This window comes from Musa acuminata, chromosome BXJ2-2 (assembly GCF_036884655.1).
Source record: "Musa acuminata AAA Group cultivar baxijiao chromosome BXJ2-2, Cavendish_Baxijiao_AAA, whole genome shotgun sequence".
NCBI classification, from domain to species: Eukaryota; Viridiplantae; Streptophyta; class Magnoliopsida; order Zingiberales; family Musaceae; genus Musa; species Musa acuminata.
The window spans coordinates 22632523-22649244 of record NC_088339.1 but is presented as its reverse complement, the minus strand read 5'-3'; the positions used below and the strand labels follow the sequence as shown (position 1 = coordinate 22649244).

Sequence of the window (16722 nt, the reverse complement as noted above, 5' to 3'; positions counted from 1 at the left end):
AACAAGTTGATGCATGAGTTAATTTTATTTAAGAAGAAGATGCTAATAAACAACTTGAAAATATTGAAAAACTAATATGTAAGAAATATCCCGTGAAGGTTTATGAGGAAGGAACTATCAAAGTGGAGATATAGTCTCAACAACGAATGGAATGATATCTCTCACTCGTTAAAGTAGGGACATATTCCTCATAAAGAAACCCTCCAACTATCATATATGATGGCTCGCTAATCTCCGAAGCTATCCTTAATAAAAAAAATAATATTATCTCATACTGCTCATGTCTGTATTAGGATAAAATGATATATCGAAACATCTCTTTCAAATATTATTAACATTATATAATATCAATTAGCCCTCAACTAACTTGAATCCTAATTTAATTAGTCTTCTTGAACTCGATTTAACTAGAATCTAATTGAACTAATTTTTAATCCTCATTTAATCGGTTTGGAATCATTTTATATTAAACATACTTAAATAAGTCAAACCAATTTAGAATTATCCTGAATCGATATAAACTAATCAAATTTGATTTGGTTTAATCAATGTTTGAACTCAAATCAAACAAAATAGTATAATATTAGATTAGGTTGAGCTAACCCATGTACTAGTCATGTGCACTATATATGATTGTGCATACACAACACTAAGCTAAGCCAGCCATAGCATATAGATTAATCATATGCATTGCACATGACTACCTATGTAAGGTTGGGCCACGCTAGCTTGTAAGTTGGAGTCTGACCTGCAAGTTGAGCCTGACCTATTGACTGGGTCTAATCTGGGGGTTGTGGCTTAGTCGACAGATTAGGCCTAGCCTACAGGTTGATCTCAACCCAAACCCTAATCAATTTTCTCAATTCTGAATTATCACATCATGAAATTATAATCAAACATCTAATTATTAGTAATAAATCATTTAAGCATAATAAATAATAATAGACTAAAAAGATAAAATTACGAGGACATAATATTTTTAATCAACTAGTATATAAATTTAATGGAAATCATATATTATAATTGGCATCATTCACCCAAACTAAAATTTCTAAAAACTATATATAGCATGAATAATTATAATATATTTTAATTTTAAAATAAAATTTTAAGCATAAAATTTTAGAAACTGCATATAACATGAATAATAATAGCACCTTTTAATACAAAAATAAATTTTAGATATTTAAAGGAATATAAAGAAATTTTAGAAATTATATATAACATGAATAATCATAACATCTTTTAATATAAAATAAAATTTTCAAATATTTAAAGAAATAAAAAAATATATTTTTTGGGAAATATTGAGAACTACCTCTCCTTAATAGAATGTAACTCTTTGTTCCTTTCACTACTAGACTTAGCTTAGTGAGGAATGAATAAATAGAATCTCTAGTCTTAAATAAGAAGAGGTGAGCCCTTCACATAAGGTATTTTTTATTTTTATATTTATATTTATTTAATTTATTGACTAAAATAGCATCATCCTACTTGGTATGCTGAATAATTATTTTCTAAATTTTATTAGTAAAAAAATTATACCTAAATTAAGAATTTGATTATACATATAATCTTAGGAAGATCATGGCAATATAATCAGTATGCTATTTATATAGTAGAAAGAACATATATATATATATATATATATATATATATATATATATATATATATATATATATATATATATATATATATATATATATATATATGGTAAGTAATCCCTATACTTTTAAATTTAATGGAGTTATATTGAATCTCAGATTTTGATGATGAAGTTAGTTGTAATTTGTTTGATCTAATCTATATATTGAGAAAAGTATGCAGGATTAACTACGATAATAGTAAGACATAAAGCATGTATTATGCCGGAGTCAAGATCGAGATCACGTTAGGAGTTTGAGAGTTCGTCGGAAGTTCGGACGTTCGTCGGAAGTTCTACCAGAACCAAACGAGAAATCCAAGAGCTTGCTAAAGAAGCTCGTCGAAACTTGCCAAGAAGATCATCGTAAAGTCTAGGAGCTTACTGGGAGTCTGCCGGAGCATTGCCAAGAGTTCGTCGGATGTTCGCCGAAAGCTCGTCGGAAGAGCAATTGATCAACCGGAACAAGAAGAGCTGTGATCATGTCTTAATTATCGTAGCTAGAGCGAAATTAAGTTAGGATTGGGAGGTAATCCCACTAACTTAATTAGGAGCCAAACGGGCCCTTAACAGGGCTGATTTGGGCCGAATTGAATAGCCCAATCAGCCCCTGAAAACATGACCAACGATGGCACCGCCCAGAAGACCCAATCTCCTAGGTGGTCTAGGCAGTGGTACCGCTGGTTGTTATTGCTGCTAGCGATGGTACCACCCCTGTTAGGCGGTGGTACCGCCGGAGCTCGGTCTCCAAGCTCTATCAAGCGATGGTACCACCCAGACTGAGCGGTAGTACCGCCCAATGTCAGGTGTCAGGTGATGGTACCGCCCAATAATAGCAGTGGTACTGTCAGGATCCCGAAAATCCGGGATTAGACACTTGCTCCATTTTTGAAGTTATTGGGGCATATAAAAATCTCACCCTTTCCTGCATAAAAAGGCATGAAAGTATTGAGATAATCTTGAGTTGTTAGGGTGTAAAAGTATTGTAAATAAGTGCTAGAGTCCTTCTCCTCCCTTTCTAAGTATTGAGATTATTTAAAAGAGGTATGAGACTTGTAAGGGTTCTCTCCTAAACCAATGAAAAGAAAAAAGCACCGTAAAAGGTGATTGGTCTTCACCTATTGAAGGAAGGCCTTTAGTGGATATCGGAGATCTCGTTGGAGGAGGAATCCGAAAGTGGATGTAGGTCATATTGACCGAACCACTCTGAATTCTAGTTTGCTTTTCATAAGTGCAATTTACTTTAACTGTAAATTATTTCATAGCAAACTGCTTCTCCTCTTCATCTCGCTTATGCTCTCATACGTTTCAAGTTGCTATCTTCTGATTCGATTTTCATCGAACGTATGAAATATTTTATATGAAAATCGAAGAATTTTCCGTTGCACTAATTCACCCCTCCTCTTGGTGCCACTCTTGATCCTAACAAGTTAGACTTATGTTTTTACCATACAAAGAAGAGTTTGCTCCAAAACTTTTATCTCAAAGGTAGGAAAATAATTTTCTTACTTTAAATAAGTTTACAAGAGAAAACAAAGAAAATAGAATTGTATTTATATTAATTACTAAAAAAATACATATAACATATAAACATTTCTAATGAAGTAGAAGTTATATTAGAGGAATTTAAAGTGCTCTACCTCCTCTTCGAGATATTCAACATCAAATTGATTTAATTTCAAGAGTCATCTTACTGGATAAATCTCACTATCAGATGAGTATAAGGGTTATATTTGAAAAAGTGTAAGCTCATGTGTCATTATAGCACTATTGACTTCCAAGAAAGATAAAATTTAGCTGATGTGCATTGATATGATATGCTTATTATTATTTATTTTGATGATATTCTTATTTATAATCATAATAAACTTGATCATATTAAATATTTGAGAACTATCCTATCAACATTAAAGGGAGAAAAGCTATATGTAAATCTTCGTTTAGTTTTTCCGGGCTTTATCTTAACCTGTACAGGTAATTAAGTAGATTTTTAGAATATTAAAGCTATTCAGACTTGGCCAACACCAACATCTCCATAAGATATTTAGAGTTTTCATGGGTTGACATCCTTTTATTATTGATTTATTCAAAATTTCAACACTATTGTAGCTCCTCTAACTAATTGTATAAAGAAAGGAGTGTTTAAATAAACAATAGATTTTTCTAAAATATTTGAAGTTCTCTAAAATATTATCGATGTCTTTCATATGGGCATTGGTGGAGTACTTAGTTAAGAAGGACATCTACTTATATTCTTTAGTGAAAAGCTTAACAATACATGAAAGAACTACTCAACTATGATATTAAATTTTATGTTATTGTTCAAGCACTATGATATTGGAGATATTATTTGATTTAAAAAGAATTTATCTTAAATTCTGATCATGAAGGTTTTAAATAAAATGAAATATGTAATATGATTGTAGATGCACTCAGTTGGCGATTGACGCTTCTTAATACTATGCGAGCCCAACTAAAAGAATTTGATGAAATAGGAAATACTTACTCCAATGATGAAAATTTTGAAGAAGTATGAAAGTTATGCACGAAGAGTTATCATGAAGATTATGTTATCGAAGATTTTTTCTTTTGTGAAACTCAACTTTGTATTTCTAAATATTCTCTAAGAGAGCATATTATCCGAGAACTATACTATGGTGAATTAGGAGATCATTTTGAGAGAGGTAAAATAGTACTTGTCATGAGGTAAAATAGTACTTCTCATCAAAGCAAAATATATTTAACCTATAATCTACTGAGATATTACACATTATATGAAAAGATAAAAAATATGTCAAAGACAAACTCCAAATCTTAATGTATATACTCTATTACTAATTTGTAATGCTCCCTGGGAAGACATTAATATGAATTTTACAATTGGTCAACTAAAAACTCAAAGTAGTACAAAATTTACCTTTATTATCGTTGATTGCTTTTTCCAAAGAACACATTTTATTCTTTGCAAAAAAACGACGGATACTTGTTATATTATGACACGGGAGTGTCTAATTTGCTACACATAGACCATGCTAATAATATGATATTTTTTTTAGGCAACAATATTGCCTCATAATCTTCAACTCAGCCTACTCAGATAAGACAGCTCATCAGCATATTCCCTATACAAAGCCAACAATATTGCCTCATAATCTTCAACTCAGCCTACTCAGATAAGACAGCTCATCAGCATATTCCCTGTACAAAGGTAAAGTTGTATCATGGTGCTTTTCTTTATGGCTAAGGAATACATTAATGGAGTTGGTTGGCAGTTGTAAAGCACTTAATTTCGAAATTCCCTATGAAGGGTTGTTTTATGTACTTGTATTTATTTTGGTGTTTAGGGCTTAGAAAGAACTTTAAAGAAACTGAGGATATTGACAGAAGCTCTCTTGGAGTGCTTTTTTAAACTCTGTATCTCTTGGATGCATCCTTGAGTGGTGAGTCGTTTGCTTTCAGTTCTGTATCCTTGTTTATTATCATTAGGATGGTGATCTTCTGTATCCCTTTCGATTTTAAACTTGGTGATGAACTATTTTTTTGTTTTTATCAAAATTTTGTCAAGAGTTTGTTCCTTGTCTTCTGTGACATTTTCTATCTGAACAACTGTTCTATCGATTTTTTTTCGAAATTCATTTTATATTTTTACCCTCCCCGGTATCATATTATTAAACTTTATAGAATTCCTAAATCTATCACATCAAATAGAGATACTAAATTTTTAGTTATTTTTGGAGAAGCTTATTGAAAGTTTTTGGCACTAACCTAGTGCTTATCATCCTTAAAAAAACATAGACAAGCTGAGATGATTAATAAAACCTTGGCTAATATGCTACAATGCTTTATTGCAAAAAGACCAAAACAATTGGATCTTATGCTACCTTATGCTGAATTTTATCTAGATATTACTAAAGCACATAAATCACTTTTATCAATTGCTAAGGGAGATGATTTTACTATTATCATGATAAAAATTCATGAAGCAAAAAATAAGCTTGAAGCTAGCAACCAAGTTTATAAAGAAAATGCCAATAAGTATCATCGTGTGATGATTTTTGAAGGATATCTTGTTTAGTTTTTTTTTTTTAAGAATGTTTTTCAGTATGAACTTACAATAAAAACTCAAAGAGAAGAAAATTAGTAGCTGTCAAATTCTCAAGAGAATTAATGATAATTCTAACAAGCTTGAGCTTCCTCTTAGTACTCACTCCACATTTAACGTTCAGGATTTATACATTATCATAACAATAATGACGATAACTAATAAGTTTTTTCTCATCTAAGAAGATTGATGCAGTGAATGGTGAGTGTTGATTGCTCCCAAATTCTAAGACAATATAAATTTCATGTTTAATCTTATCAAATTTTAAGAAAAAAATTAAATAATTATAAAAAATTCACAACCACCAAAGTAGAATGCAGCATGGATTTAATTTATGCTTAACCTTTAGCAGATTATAACTTATGATTAAAAGATTCAATGTATAAGAGATGCATAAAAAGAGAAAAAAAAAAGAAAGACTAAATAAAATCTTATCAATTTTTTTATATTTTAAATTAGAAATTCTTAGTTATCTTTTTATTTCTCCCATATCTCTTTTTTCTTTTTTTTTTCACTAGTTTCTTCTCTCATCATCTTGTTTCACATCACACTTGTCGATGGAGGATAACCCAACGCCAGGGCAAGAAGGCCTGACGAGTGCAATTTGAGAGATCAGAACGCTGTGTTCCGTTTCACAGGCTGCTTCGATCTTGGCTTGGCTAAGACTGGTGCAAATTGACAGCAGAAGTGGCAACATAGTCAAAGCAAAGCATGCATGCAACGGTCATATCACTGTTCCCCGGCACAAAAATAAAGCGACCAATGAAAAACTGAAAGATCGATGGATTTAAGATTCAAGAAAAAGTAAAAAAAAAAAAAAAAAAAAACTGCCATCCCGCAATCTCCTGTATTTGATCATTCCAGCCACCGATGCTGCATTCTCAAGTGCCCACCTAATCACCTTTGCATGGTCAATAACTCCAGCCTCCAAATAAATTCTCACGCTGACCACGAAAGGAGCAATTACTTCAATGCCTTTCCGATAACGTCTCTGCGCATCAGGGTCAACACCTCCACCTAGTCACCGTTCCAGGGATATTCAGTCGGCATTATGCATGTTGAAGTAAACAGGCTGCATACGTATGTCAGTTAATAGTATAATACATACACCCTGCGAAGTTAACATATATATATATATATATATATATATATATATATAACTGGAAAACCAAAGTTTTGAACTCAAAAGAAGAAGACAGGGAGAATTAACGGGTCTTGCCGCGCGATATGAAGAAGAGATGGAGATCGAGAAGCTTCCAGGGGAAGCGGCGAGAGCGGCTGGTTCGCGAGGGGAGGGGAGAAGCTTCCAGAAGATTTGGGAGCCACGAGCGCTTCCAAGACGAGTAGGAATCATGCTAAAAGAACGATGAGAGCTAAACCAGCACCACCCTGACGAGGGCCCACTGTATTTATCCGGAACGTACCAGAAGTTGGTGCTCCGACTGCCAACCGTATCTTCCGCTTTTGGAAAGGGTAAGAGAAGGTATAAATCCCGAGAAAGAGAATACTCGTGCTCGTTCACTTGGTCCAAGAGGAAGAACAAAGTGACGACGAAGCAATGGCACAGAAAGCAAAACAAACAAGTCAGGTTTAGAGATCAAACCGGTGGTCCCTCCCAGATCTGCAATTGCTACTGAAAACTAAATCAAATGTGCAGACTGAGGACCACTTGAAATTAACCATTAGTTGAACTGCAATTACAACAGAAAACTGAATCAAATGTGCAGACTGAGGACCACTTTAAATTAACCATTAGTTGAACTGCAATTACTACAGAAAACTAAATCAAATGTGCAGACTGAGGACCACTTTAAATTAACCATTAGTTGAACTGCAATTACTACAGAAAACTAAATCAAATGTGCAGAATGAGGACCACTTTAAATTAACCATTAGTTGAACTGCAATTACTACTGAAAACTAAATCAAATGTGCAGAATGAAGACCACTTGAAATTAACCATTAGTTGATTATTTTTGTACCGGACTATGATTCATAGTAAACAAAAAGCTCGTACCATTAATCCACCCACAGTGAGTAAAGTACATCGGCCAACATCTTGGTCATTGAATTCCCCACAACAATACAAATTTCATGCCCTTTCGCAGCTTTACATTTAGTCTGAAAAATGAAACATCCTGTCATCTTTATTTCTTTTCTGAAGGGGAGTCTTAACATGCTCTAGGGAGCAATGAGCCTTGGCTTGGGCAACCCGTACAGCCAAAGCTTAGATGAACAAGTCATAGGAGATTGAAACAATAAACTGTCATTCCTGAAATGCATAGATATCTTACGAGATAAATATGAATCCGAGCATTGAAGCACATGATTGATATCCTCTGATAAGTGAACAATGCTGTGAGATTTTCCAGGTGTGGATGTCAGCCAAGGCCATGGTTGTTTCCTCATCTAATACTTGTTTCCAAACTGCCACCATCTTTTTTTCTTCTTCATATCTAAGGCAGGGAGATCTAAACAGCCAAACAAGAGGGGGAACCAAATGTTTCAATTTGTGTATATTAATGGTGGATTTCTTTAGCGTTATTTTCATGTCAGAAATGGAAAAAATGATAAAAAGAGTGTTATACCAACAAGATGATTATTCACTTACCCCCTTCCGGGTAAATTGAGTTGTAGTGCACCTCAGCCCAAAAGCTCAAGAAAATTACTGTATAAGATGAACTTCATTATTGCTCTCAACAGGAAAGATACAAAAAGAAATTTAGTGTTCCAAGTGATACGCATAAGTGCATCTGCATGTCTGAAGTGTGGTGGGTCATACCGAGAGGGTGATGTCAGTTCTTGTCTTTCCAGTACTAACTATGACGTGATAACAAGCTAGCATGAGCATCTAAATAAGCTGTCAATTCTTTTCTTTCCAGTACTAACTATGACGTGATAAACAAGCTAGCATGAGCATCTAAATAAGCTGTTCCATCATAAATAAACAATACAACTCTTCCATCTAGTAATATGACCGTACTAAAATATGCTAGCATGGAGAACTAATGTACACATGTTGGTGTCCACTGTCCAGTAACGACAAAGAATGCTTATCTTGTTAGTCAGACAAACCCATGAAAACTATAAGATACATTTCGGCAATGAAACACTTCTAACATACCTCGCTTAGACTTCTGAAAGCTGGGCAAAATTTCAATGTAGCAAGTGTCCTTGAAGGATGTTATCACAAAAATTTTGACCCCATACTGCAGAAGACAGTTAAAAAGAACCATAAGCAAAGCAATTACATTGAAGATGCTAGATTATGTTATCCAACTAGAGGTGTAATGCAAAGAATCATCTCTAGTTGTTTATCCAAAGAATACCAACATTGCTCATAACAGTCTCATAAAACAGAGTGATCATTGCAAAAGCAAAAACCCCTCAATATTGTATACAAAAGATTAAGCTATAATTTTCTAATTTCAATAATAAACAACCTATAATTCAACCAGAGGAAAAAGGCAAAATAATGGAGGGATCCACACAAGCAGAAGGAGAAAAAAAATGCAAAGAAGGAATCAATTGGAACAATACCGAATCTGCAGCAGCCTGCAAAGTCACATGGTCACCCCATTCTCCACTCCTGTTATATCGGTACAAATGACAGAGAATTAACATACTGTTTGATTTGTACTCAAACAGCAATGTAGAGCAAGGATAAAGCATGATACAAGAAATAAAGATTACTTTGAGAGCTTTTTCAAATAGTCACCATATTCCATAGGAACATATCCCTCATAGAACTCAGGATGAGTTTTGAGCTGAAAATAAAAGGAAATACTACATATGAAACATGGTTTTTGCAAATCAATATGAAGATGACTACACAGGAGAAAATATAAATGTAACCTGATTGAGAACTTGCTGTCTCACAAATTTGTGGTGCTCAGGTGACCGGTAAAATTGATCTGATAGTGCTCGGAACTGAAAGATGCAGATTTTAACTGTCAGTTTAGTTAAAAAATGTGTAATAGCTTAAACCTATTCAATGATGCAGGTGCTGTTGTATATGCAGTAAGAATTGCAAAGAGCAAAGTGCAAACAATATAGAAAATCAACTAACTATAATATAGAAAATGTAAGAAAAAAGAGCAATGTAATGGTAGCTGGGTGTAGTTATTCACACTTCATACAGATAGGTTCCTGTCATTTAGTTAATTATATTTTAGCCATGAACTGTAGTGATTATATCAACGTGATGCAGGACTCTTAATAATTGATTCTTGTTTGAATAAATTTTATAAGTTTATGGGTTACTTTGCCAATCCTACATTAGTTGCCAAATATCAACATCATCCATAAGCCTATGTTTCTTGAGAATATTATAGTTTTTAACTCAGTTTAATAGTTAGTAGAACATCAGGGTCAGCTGTACTAGAATCTGTTCTTAATGCCTTAGAATATTGCTGATAACTAGCTTACTAGATGTAAAAATAAACTGTTAATATTAGTCTATCTAGCTCACAACTACATGGAAACTTTAAGGACGAGGAATAATTCCACTGCTAACCTGACAGTTACCATCTCCTTGGACCTTGAGCTCAATCAAATCATACATCTGCAATCTGCAATTGAGGGGAAAAAACAAAAATGAAGTTGAAAAGAAACAATGAATGTTCACAAGATTTAAAAGTTCAGAAATTATCCAGGAGAACTATATTAGTGAATAAAACCAACATATTTGCATGATGATCACATTTTAGAGATGCAGGACATATGCAGAAAAAAATGATAATGAGAAAATTGCATATTTGCATATATGCCTCAGCTAAAGTATCAAATTACATACTTAGCTCAAAACTAAATTCTTGCATATATATCTCTCAAAGGCATCAGCAAATATGGACATTGCAAAAAAATGAAGGATCTAATTTTTTTTGAAGGTTCTATAGACAATTACAGAAATAAAAGAAAAGCACTATTTCCTGATTTTTGGATAATTGAAGGGTCGTATGCAATTATCCCTAGAATCAGGAAAAAGATCGCTGAAAGTTGAATTATTGAGAACTAAAACTGAATTACAATTCATCAGCTACAGCATGAATGACAAAATTGCAGTATGTTGAATAGCATTCCTTTTCTGATGTATCCTAAATCCTTGCCTTCATCTTTCATCATGGATATCCTTGGTCCATGCTAAAGGATCCAAGTTTCCTCCTGTGTATATATTCAAGGTGACTACAAGTGTTGCCACCTCCAACTCACGTTTTAAACTTTAAACCCTCATCACTCGTAAAACTAAAGAACCCATGGCAAAGTATATCCAAGTAGGCATATAACAGGGAGCTTCAAGCACAAAATGCTTATACTTTCGACAGAGGTACTAAAATTTATGTCACACTCTCTAGTGGAAATCTCAGATAAATGTATTCAAAGGTGAGTTATCTCTATGGGAAACATCTCCAAATAATACTTCCAAGTTAGTGAATTAGTCAGTACCTGTCTATGAGCCTCTGATGATCTGATGTGGCTTCATCAACAGAAGGAATTTCTCCATTAATTCTAGGAACATGCTGCAGAAGTCAATCTTTAATAATTTAGAGGATCATATTGACAAGCAAAATAAGATACTAAAAAGCTGATGTCCAGAAACTTATGCTGAACTTCCTACAAAAAATTATAGTCAAAGTATCAAAAAATCCCCAAGAAGAGGCAGCCAAGTGCACGAGGCTCCTGTTAATTATGAATCTTGGAAGGGTCATCACACACATCCTTATCCTCAAAGCCATTGTTCTATGACAAGCAAACTCAATATTGGATACATATTATATAGTGGAAGAATATTATTAATGCCTAGATTCACAAGGCAAATTAAGATAGAGAACATGCAGAACCGACTGAACATTCAGTCCTAGGATCAGACATTGTAATTCAGAAATCAAAGAAAAGGTTATTCGGAGGATTTTCATACCAATATCATGTCAAATCTTATTTTACTGAAATTAGTAAGATGTTAAATGCATCATATTTTAGCTGAGCAGTAGGAAATTGTTTTTTCCATATTTATCTCATCAAAATTAGAAATTAACAATTTGGCACTTGCAAATTACAAGAATAAAAGAATATTATGATATTACATGTAAGATATACTTGAGTCGCACAGAAATAAATGAAAGGGCAGAAAATCATAAAAAATACGCTAATATTTAATATCATAAATGCTTTTCAACATATGAAATCATTAATCATAAACTAAATGAGGTGGACAAAAGAATATGCATAACTTACAGGAATGGAGACCATGTGATTCAACCTTTTACCAACTTCACCTTCGATATCTGAAAAATCATCCGTTAATTCTAATGACCATTCATCCCCGTTATATGAGTTCTCCCTAGGACTAGAACATGAACTGGAGGGTTCCATATCATCAGCCTCATCCTGGCCATCCTCATTCCCTTTATGAACATGAAAAATCATCAAGGAGACCAAACAATATATCAATGACCATATTTATAGTCATCTTAGTACCTGGACTATAACTTCTCATATATGGACTAAACCAATCCTGTGTAAGAACAGATACTTGAAGACACTCATCCTCTGCATGTGTAGATCCCGATGCTTCTGCAACAGCAAGTTGAGAAAGTTCTTCTTGAAGAGCATGGGCAATAATTTCATCATTCTCAATGGTTGCACATTCTGGATCAATATCACCTTCTCCAACATAAGAAGTATCATAGAAACTGGAATCCTGCTGACTGGTGCCTCCACAATATGGAGGGACTGAAAATAGGTCACAGTGAAGAAAATCGAAACCCCAGTGATGAATATCAGAATCTTGCTCGTAGGTAATCATTGGATATAAATATTTCCAGTTGGAAGTGCAAGTGTAATAGGCTCTCTCTGATATTAACCCTGATGGAATTGTGACTAGCTCAGGATATTTCTGGTCACAATAAGATAATGCATTCCCTGAAAATGTATGAAGTACTTGAATTAATATGCTAACACATGTTTGGCTTGAATGGAATAAAAATTTTATTATGCAAACAAATGAATTTCTTAGCCATAAACACATGTGACTTAAAGATCCTTTTATATCAAAATTGAACCAGTTTGGCATTTCAACATGCTTATAGAATCTATTGATCTTCTCAGAAATATTAAAATGTCAATTTATGTTTTAGAACAGCATCTTTTTCCATTGTTGCATGCATAGAAAGGCAAATGGGCTTGACCGAAAACAGGGAAAGTGGGTTCACCCATCCATAATATAGTTAAGCTAATAACTACATAAAAAAAGTTTTTCCAACATAAAAAAATGACTGTAGATGCCAAGGTAGAAGAGTGGTTGCAATAATAATTTGTCAAATAATAAACAGAAAACCTGTGCAACCTATTTGAATTTTTCCAAGCAGGGTAGAACAGTAAGCTTGACATAGTCAATGAAAACAAATTCGTTTGTCAGACATCCTTTCATCCAAATCCAAGTTATCAAACTACGAGTACACATATATTGATTTATTAAGCGACTGGATTCTACTTTCAAGTTTCAACAACTACTAACAGCTCAACATAAGAACATCTTTGCCTGTAGCCAATACGTAATGAGCAAGTCTAGTATTAGGAATTGCAACCTGTTCGTCAAGTTCTTGTCCAACAATCTTCAGTTTGTATTTAAATGTCTTCAGGAAAGTTTTGATCTATCAACGCTGAAAAAGGCATAAAAACAAGATTTCATCAAAAAAATATTGAGAAAAGAAAAACAGTAGTCGTTCTCCAAAAGGAATGACTTCCGCAAGCCCGTCTTAAATATATATTTCCGCTCAACTAGATAGACCCTACTCGAACATCATTCATTCAAACAATCAGAATCAAGAGGGTTAATAATACATCAGAAAGCAGTCCTCCCCAGAAGTATTGCAAGATCAACTACCATCATTGATAAACTGGTGTGTTTCAAAAGCCGGTGCGTGATTGATGCATTTCAAGGACATGATGGTGGTAATGGATACTGATGAGTACAGATCTATTTGTGCAAGAAAGGACAGCAATCCCCGCAAGAGATATTAAGAAATTTGCAAATCCAATCGAACTAGAATTCTATCAAGAAGCATCAAGAACTTGGGGGGGGGGGTGGGGGGGGGGGGGGGTGGGTGTGGTAGAGGGAAAACAACAGACGGCACAAATGTTTATAAGCAAAAGAAGTGATCATCAATCAAACTGCGATGACCAAAAAGAAAACATGAGAGCATGAATCAGAACTAAGTTCAGAACACCAATCTACCCATCCGAAATGTTTTAAGTTCGAAAACCACAGATCCGTGGCGACAATCAAATTCCCAAATCCGATCAATCCACAAATCATCGAGCATTCAGTTCTACTCCAATCGCAACCAAGATCGGGCAAGAATCAATTCAGATCCCCACCATCCAGTATAACTTACATCAGATCGGGGCGATCCAGCGGTGGATCGAGGCGATCGGGCGGCAAACGAACAAAGAGCGTGCGACGGGAAGAAGATACCGCGGCTTCGCGTCGCCACGGAAGAACGTAGCGAGCGGGCAAGCGAGCAATAGATAAGAATACCGAAACAGAAGAGAGAGAGAATGTGTGAGAACGAGGGGTGGGAGCGAGAGGGGGGAATCTCGCGGACGTCACGGGCTAAATAAGCCCGATTGGAGCGGCGCGGCCGCTGCCTCCCTTTTGAATCCGTCCTTTTATTGCTGGGAGGGGGAACGTGGACCGTCGGTTGGGGGCCGTACGCGATCCGGTCCGTCGATTCGGGGCAGGACGGCGTGCGCAGGCGCGGTGCTTCGGGAGGGGAGCGCACTGTGGCTCCTCTGTTTGCATCTATCACGGGGGGAATCTCCGCCCTACGGCCCCCATCTGACGGCTGTCAGCAGCGGGCCCCGCCCCTGATGCCCTCCCGCTGGCCACGCCCGGAGGCCGCACGGCGGGCGTCCGATCGCCGCCTGGACGGCCCTGATCGAGTCGGACGCACGGCCATACCTGTGATCAAGCCGCGCGACAAATTAGCCCAAATTGAACCGGGTTCGAGCAGCAACTTTGATTGAGATAAGAACTCGACCTTCGTTCCAGTTGTCAATTTGATGCTTTCCCACATCAAATGCATCTTTACGGTTGGTTGTCAAATAATGTATGTGCGCAAGGGAGGCTCACAAAATCCTACAACTGGACGTGTTGTGTTGACGTGATATGCCTTCTTCAACTCATCCTCGCGAGTCGCTCGTCATTGCACGAATCTTAATGAAGTCTCAGCTTCCCATTCTTCCGCTCCGGTGGAAATCTAATGGCAGACATGCTTCCGTGTTTCGGTAACCTCAAGCTACAAAAACTAGAGCTTTTGCACACAGCGATAAGTTGGAACTTGAGCTTTTGTACTGAAAAGAAACATACTACGCACAATGATTTGGTCTCTCACCTTCCGGTGGAGACTAGTATGGACTAATAGAGCTTTGTCAGACATTCAAGAATAATCATCATTCAAAAAAAATTATGCAGGCTGTATTATGAATGATATCGATTAATCCAAATTGAGTCAGGGCATATATGTAAGAATCCTCGAAGACTTACAAGCTCAGAATTACGGTCAGTGGATCTACCCACAAAAAGACCAAGAGAAGGTGGAATAACACCAACCTTTACGACTCTGATAACACCAATAAATCTGGGAAGGATGATGACAAGCACAACATGTAATCAGTTAGGTGTAGATCAAATCAACCTACATCACTGCAACATTGACACTTGAGTAGCAAACATGTGAAAGAAACTTATTTTTGCCCATAAAAAGTTGTATTACATCAGCTACAGATATAATTCAACCCATTTGCAGAAGAAACTGTTTGGTATGCCCCACATTTCTCCAATCAAACTACCCATGTTTTAATTCCAACAAATTGTCAATAAACCACTATAAACGATATGCTATAAACCGATTTCCATCCTGGTAGCATGATAGACTTAAAATCGACTATCGAAAAGTAAATCTTCTAACACTTTTTGGAAAAGCCTACAGTGGCAGCCAGAGTAAATCATCAACTAACCAGTTAAAATGTTGCTAATTCACTAGAAATAGGTCCTGCTTTATGAGGTTAATGTGACCATGAAGTTGATCTAATAGTAAATAAAACCTCTGGGATGTCCCAAGGAAAACTAATTAGATAAATTCAACCATCATTGTTGAATCAAGTAATAAATACTAAGCGATTAAAAGCACATGCAGGATTTAAGAACAAATCAAAGAACCAAAACCTTGTAGTATATTGGATTTAGACATTATTAAGAGGAAATTAGAGTATACCTGTTGGCCCAACATTCAGCTGATGTTTTTGTTAATTCTGGAATCATAAATGTGTAAGCAGCACCCTTCAGGAGCATAAATTTCCACAACCTGTTTGGAATGGCATCTAATGCTTCTGCTTTTCCAGTTTTGAAAGCACTCAGTTGTGTATCACTAGAAATCCAGGAACCTACTTGCAATTTATACCCGTAAAAGCATGCATAAGTTCATATCGAGGCTGGCCACTGATTGCCCACGTGAAAATCTTTAGCAAACCAGGATGGATGTAAACTGAGACTGCATTGCTTCAGCTCTGCTGTTCTCAGATAAACTGTGTGAAGGATCTGTAACTTTCACAAGTACTCTGCAATCCCAGCTCCAACACCAATGTGAAACAGTATCAGCAATGTAGGTCCCTAGTTCTGATGTTTGAGGGGCTTTCAGTGCCTTCATCATATGCATTGTGTGGAGAGATCATGATCACTGAGCTCTTGTTAAGCTATGACCAACAATGAGCTGTTGATGAACACCATTGCTGCCATCACCATAATAGGAAGCTTATATGGTAGTCTTGGTAGATGCAAAAACATCAGTTACTGGCAATGAGGCTATGCACATAACTTCAGTTACTGGTTAATAGTAATCATATCCTCATCTCAGAAAGACACGAGGTTGTTACCCAGCCACTGTACAGTTCTACATGCTGCTATCCAAGGAATTT

At 35.6% G+C, this 16722-nt stretch overlaps 1 protein-coding gene across 2 annotated transcripts; it reads right to left on the bottom strand.

Moving 5' to 3' along the window:
• Positions 1 to 7816: 7816 nt before the first annotated feature.
• On the bottom strand, positions 7817 to 16570 carry LOC135605383 (OVARIAN TUMOR DOMAIN-containing deubiquitinating enzyme 12-like). 2 transcript variants are annotated; one of them, XM_065095410.1, is made up of 14 exons: positions 16023 to 16570; positions 14787 to 15386; positions 14142 to 14707; positions 13332 to 13406; positions 12223 to 12666; positions 11980 to 12149; positions 11191 to 11264; positions 10262 to 10316; positions 9601 to 9675; positions 9439 to 9512; positions 9286 to 9334; positions 8870 to 8954; positions 8357 to 8413; positions 7817 to 8216 (listed from the first exon to the last, which is right to left on the bottom strand). In XM_065095410.1, exons 5-14 carry the CDS (start codon positions 12548 to 12550, stop codon positions 8155 to 8157), a joined length of 1029 nt encoding a protein of 342 aa, XP_064951482.1. In that variant the 5' UTR covers positions 12551 to 12666; positions 13332 to 13406; positions 14142 to 14707; positions 14787 to 15386; positions 16023 to 16570; the 3' UTR covers positions 7817 to 8154. The 2 variants fall into 2 exon arrangements, with proteins under 2 accessions (XP_064951482.1, XP_064951483.1); XM_065095411.1 differs by lacking the exon at positions 13332 to 13406.
• Positions 16571 to 16722: the final 152 nt, after the last annotated feature.

Bases quoted from the DNA above. Each gene is read 5' to 3' on its own strand.
- LOC135605383 (XM_065095410.1), bottom strand. From the start codon at position 12,550: ATGATTACCTACGAGCAAGATTCTGATATTCATCACTGGGGTTTCGAT. The intron at 12,150-12,222 runs GTACTAAGATGA...ATGTTCATAAAG, and splicing joins TATGAGAAGTTATAGTCCAG to GGAATGAGGATGGCCAGGAT. The intron at 8,955-9,285 runs GTATTGTTCCAA...TGTCTTCTGCAG, and splicing joins TGCAGGCTGCTGCAGATTCG to TATGGGGTCAAAATTTTTGT.